Below are 5,822 nucleotides of genomic sequence, written 5' to 3' on the forward strand. Positions count from 1 at the left end.
TACAAACTGTGATAAGTCTTAAATTGCTTTTAAAACTGGAATACAAAACTTAGTAAGGTGTGCACCAATGCTACCCAGAGAATAACTGACTTTCAGATATAAATCCCAGAAAATGTATGGATTAACTTTTTCATTGAACAGTTTGAATATACAGTACAAAGAGATAAGGCCATGGTAGATAAGAATCAACCCCACTGTGGAGTTGGGGTTTCTTCTAGACTTATAAAATAAGATTAACTTTAATAAACCTGGGAATTTGGGTGTTTCTGCAGTGAATGTTATATCCTAATGTTATCACCTCCATGCGATTTTCCTGCCTATCTGGCTATCTAAATGGTCAGACTGGTATATGGTCAGAGTTGAGGAATTGTATGAAGTGTATAAAAAGGGAGTTAAAAGTTAAAATTCTACCACAATATGTATCTAAAAAAGAAAACGTAAAAAAAAAAAGCCTTCACACACGTCTGCACACGTTTTTCACATGCCCAGGGTGGGATTCAAGACGGAGTTACACCAACAACTCGCTACCTACTCGGGACTCACGAGGACTCTTGTTTCACTCGGTTAATTGCGCTCAACCACACACAGAGGCGAGCCCTCGGATAGCGATGCACAGGACCAATAGCAACACTGCTGGGTGCATTCCGGTCTCCTCCCACAGGGTATCCCCCATGTCTCGCAGTGTTTCATTGGATGAGCAGAGGAACTCTTGCAGGGGGTCGGGCATGGACTCAAGAGAGACGGGCTGATTAGTCTTCCTTTGGGTCACCTAGCAGAGAGAGAGTGGAGAAGGAAGCTCGAGGACAGCGCAGAAAATAGCTGATATATAATTAAATTAATTAACTAATTGAAGGAAATAGCAATGTGTATCACAAAGACAATATCCCCACAATGTTTTTCATGCTCCCACTGCACCTGTTGGAATGACGTGGTTATGCGTGCTCTCTTGTACTGTATTATAAAGACATGGAATAAGGTATGGAGCTGGAGTGACTCCTACAGAACGGCACTGTAATAATGATTAACAGACTGACCAGGGTGTCGAGGGCCTGGAGGTCTTTAGTACTGCATGTAGCCAGCATATCCAGAGCACCATCCGGCAACTCTGTGGAACCGCGCGTGCGCGCGCACACACACACACACACACACACACACACACACACAATCTAAATTCAATGGAACTTTATCTTAGCAAACAAGATGAGGTTAGAGGTGAGATGACATCATTAATGTGGGTGGAACTGTCTCTCACCTTCTAAGGCGCTGACCAGCAGGTGGACGGCAGATTCATGAGGAGACCCATCCTGTTACACACACACACACACACACAATAATGAGTAAATTGAAATCATTTGACAATCAATTTTGAGAAATGTAACTCATGAATACCACATTTCACAGAGATAGTAACAAATGTAGAATAACTCTAGGAGAGGGTACCAAGGCAATGATTGCCGCCAAGTACCTCTATGTGACTCATCGTCATAACCAGAGGGACAAAGAACGAACTAGAGAAAGAGTTGCTCTGCTCATCGCTGTAGGATACTGTACATGGGCTTACTGAATCTAGTTTGAAGCCTTGCTGACCTGTTTTGTTTGTCTGTTTTTGCATGCATGCGCGCACACACACACACACACACACAAAGTTACTTTTGCTGTGAACCGCGTGGGCCGCGTTGTTTAACTTTGAGTGTAGTGTTAAGCTTGGTATAAACTACAGTGTCAAGTGCATTGTCTTAAATGCAATGGACCTCATTCCTGAACGCAGTTAAGAAAAAGTAACTCCACTTACGAAGCTCCCGGGACAATTCTGGCATTCCTGAATGGTTTCTTATCTGGGATGTGTTCTTATCCAAGAAAGGATTTAAGAATGTGGAAATGCAGTTGTAGGTAGGCCAGATTGGAGTGCGCCCGTTCGCTGAATTTATGAGAAATCCGAGGGGATTGCGTTCACATCAATTGTACAGACATCCTAGGCTTGAAATAATAATAAATACAATAATATTTGTATCATTTCCAATTATGTTTCACATTTATAGTCATGATTCTACGAGGCATCGTGGTGTCCTAAAATAAATAAAAGCTCTACACAAACACTGAAAATGGCAATGAATTAATAAATAAGCACTAAACTCAGTCACTATAGTCAGACTAAGCACAACAGCACCTTATATTCTGTAGTTGTCAGAATGGACACATCTACATTCTGTAAATTATCATGTCGATATCCATAACTAAAATATAGCCTATGATATGGGCCTACATAATATAGATAGGGCATATCAAGATCCACAAGTAGCCTACTCATGCATTTAACTAAACTGTACAATTTAATCATCTGCTCTCAGCACATCCCATATATAGGCTATATATTTTGCCTTTTGTATTGAAAGTCCATATAACGTCTTGTTTTCTATTGTTATTTTCTACTGGTTTATTCGCCTTGCTTAAGCTTAGTGTGCACATTATAAGAGCCAGCGGAGAAACATCTCACTCCTCATTTTACTGGTATGTTGCGTGATGAATAAAACGTCGAATTTGCACGTGAACTTGAACATCAATCAACTTTTTCCGTGCTGTCTGGGGATTCTGTGTGCACACGACCCTGTAGTAAGGATCTGGCGGGGCATTCATGTATGCAAATTCAGGTGTACGGAACGTGCATTCAACTTAAGAAGGGGAGCACAACTGAGAACACTTTGGCGGTTTAAGAACACATTTCCACGTGTTTATGAATCCGGCGGGGATCTTTCTGAGGGTTGGTCTTACGAAGTTCGTAAGAAGACATTTAAGAAGACACTTAAGAAAATGTTCAGGAATGAGGTCCATTGTCTCTAACCGTCTTTTCTAGAGGCTTTTGGGAGACCGTCCTGTCCTTTAGAGCCTCATGAAGCTGCTGGAACAGATCCCTTTTCTCCTCCAGTTGGAGTCCAGCTAATGGCTGAAGAACCTCCTCAAAGTCCGGCAAGGCTGAGAGAGAAAGAGGAGGGCATTAAGTGATCTCAACAGGAATTGTCAATCAACTACCCATAGAGTCACCTGTGTAAACCAACACAAGAACACACCTTTCCATACTTGGGCTAGGGTATCCTGGGATGTGGATTCATCCAACAAGAATGTTAAATCCTCAAAGCAGTCCGTATGCAAGTCGTCTTGTGCTGAGAATTGGGTATTCAGGGCTGAACACACACACAAACCCAGAGAGAGTGGCAGAGGGAGAGAGAGACCAACGGAGAGAGAGAGAGAATAAAACATGTAAACAGTTAGGTCTACGATTCAAAAACCAAATTTGTAAGCAACTGTGTTGCTCGTCAGGACTGCTTCTACCCTCACTTCCCACACAATGGGCTTGATCTTGGGTCCTCTGACTTACAGCACAAACACCCGTGAATCACCTCTCATAAGCTAGTCCTTTGATTGCATGGATGTTTGGTATTTATACTGAGAGGAGTAGCCTAAGGGTGGGCGCGCCAGGCACTCGTGTGTGTGTGTGTGTGTGTGTGTGCGCGTGTTTTTCGGCAATTGCCGCCTACTCTGTGTGATGTGTGTCTCACTGTGTGACAAATAAAGATGTTTGTTGTTTTGTTTGTTAGTTTCAACAATTCATCTTGGTTATAAATACACACAATTAAACCCTGTACACGCACCTTTGTGTTGTTCGACACAGTAGGCGATGACGGTGCCAGGGGTAACCACCATAGAACACGTCTCAGTCCTCTTATGAGCCTGACAAGAAACATCAAATAATGCCCACTAAAATGCACAAAATGACACACAATAATACAAAATATATAGAGTATGTATGTATATATATATATATATATATGGATAATGTGCAGTATATGCAATGAAACACAGGGACACAAAGTCAATGACTTACTGCACTTCCAAACAACCGGGCCAAGTGAACCTTCGCCTTTGCCATGAAGTTGGCGTCCACCTGGTCAACACCTTTAAGGGGGGAGGGAGTGGTGGTCACTATCTTCGTCTTCAGCAGAAACAACTTCTCTCCCTTTTTCAGATCCAGGTCGAGTCGCTTGGGTTTTCTAACAGAGGATTCAGATTGAGAACACTGTTATTGCCCTGAAAAGGTGAAAAGGTGATGTGATATATGATGAGGAACAATAAAAGAGAGAGCTGGGAGGGCAAGAGAGAGAGGGAGAGAGAACGAGAGAGAGAAACAGCTTAAAGGAACTGCATAATTAAAGTGGGGTTGTCTTATTGCAGCTGTGGAGAAAGAGGTTTGTCCATAAAACATGTTTCTCATACTTTTTAATGGCATCTTTAATGGCCACCTTCACTTTCAGTATTTCGTTCATCTGAAGGATATCCAGGGCACCAAACGTTGTTTTGTGTTCAGTGATGTGCTTCACCTCCGCATTCCCCCCAGCAGGTGGCACATCTACGCCCATCCCTGCCTCTGACATCGCCTCTGTAGACTGTTCAAATTCATCCAAGAAGCGGGACTTTTTCCATTCTGGGAAAATTGTGGAGCGAGAGAGAGAAGAGAGAGAGAGAGGAATAAAATAATTGCTTTTCCCCCAAAATACTCATTGTTTATGAATTCATAATTGAAACTAGAAATGGTGGTTGGAGAGCACAGACCTCTGCCCGTGAATGTCCTTTGTGGCTCTGTGCGCATGCACCTGCAGGACATGTTTGGACTTTCTGCATTTGTAGGTCGAGAGCTTTATGTCAGTCCAAACCTAGCATCTCTGTGACCTTCCCACGTCAAGATATGGCCATTTCAACCCACCCCCCCCCCTTCCCCCCATTGACAATGAATGCAGGGAATTTCACAAGTCCAAAAAATGAATGCAGGTGAATGGGCGGCCGTGTCACCTCCCTCAGTTTGCTCAAAGTTTAGTTTTTATTCGTGGATCTGTCCTGTGATTCAGATCCACTCCAAAACGTAATGGGTTGTAAGTTGCCCATGCTACACCCCTCCACCGAGTTTCATGAAAACCGGTCTGGTACTTTTTGCGTAATCCTGTTAAATAAGTGACGGATGGACAAACACGCTGCCGAAAACATTACTGCTCGCCCTGCGCTGGGGCGGAACTAAAATTTGTGACATGTCCAAAATGAATGTTGTGTTCTGTCTGAGATGTCTGACGTTTGGTTCCTACTTCTAACAAGGCTTGTGAGCAAATGGTATTATGATGTTGGTATCACACGGTATGTTGGGAGCCGGGTTTGGGAGCTGGAGGTTGTTAGTTCGATCCCTGCTCAGGCCGAGTTCTCCACTTCCCCCCACTGCTACAATACTATTAGACTCACATAGCCAGACCTATCTCCACACTTCGTTTAAACTGTACCAACACTGGAGAAAGGTCTGGCTGGACTAATTACCATTCATGGATAGGGGGGAAAAACGCTGTATTTACAATCGTTTTGGGTGGTGTGGATGCTAGGTTGTTGTTTCACGTACTGTACCTGTAGTCTGGATTGAATCTGATTGGGCAGAGAATCAGATCTGTCGCCACTGATTGGGCAGTAATAAACTAATGACAAGGCTTATCCCCAACACCTATGTCCGTTGAGTCAAACTACAATACTATTGGCTTAAGGGAGTTTGTTCAGTCTAACAGCCTACCTGGACATGGCGGCTCTTCCATCAGTTCTTCCAGTGTATAGTCAGACACCTGGTAACGAGGGTGCTGAAATCCCCACATCTGTTGGGTCTTGATAACCAGGTAGGACCTGGTGGAATCCTGCAGCTTTGTGGAGTCATTAAGGGAGGCAGGGATAAAACCTCTGTTTGAGTTGCGTCCCTGAATGTGACGGACAAACTTCTTGGTAGACTCGTCGAACAAGATCAT

The 5,822-nt window shown here is 43.5% G+C and overlaps 1 protein-coding gene across 1 annotated transcript; it reads right to left on the reverse strand.

Moving 5' to 3' along the window:
• Positions 1–2,812: 2,812 nt before the first annotated feature.
• Positions 2,813–5,822, reverse strand: LOC311323296 (uncharacterized protein; the record flags this gene model as incomplete). The annotated part of the gene is made up of 6 exons (XM_084455497.1): positions 2,813–2,970; positions 3,066–3,179; positions 3,648–3,726; positions 3,881–4,046; positions 4,270–4,477; positions 5,597–5,822. 6 exons carry the CDS (start codon positions 5,820–5,822, stop codon positions 2,813–2,815), a joined length of 951 nt encoding a protein of 316 aa, XP_084311623.1.

The sequence above is a fragment of the Borostomias antarcticus genome, assembly GCF_949987555.1.
Source record: "Borostomias antarcticus genome assembly, chromosome: 21".
NCBI lineage: Eukaryota > Metazoa > Chordata > Actinopteri > Stomiiformes > Stomiidae > Borostomias > Borostomias antarcticus.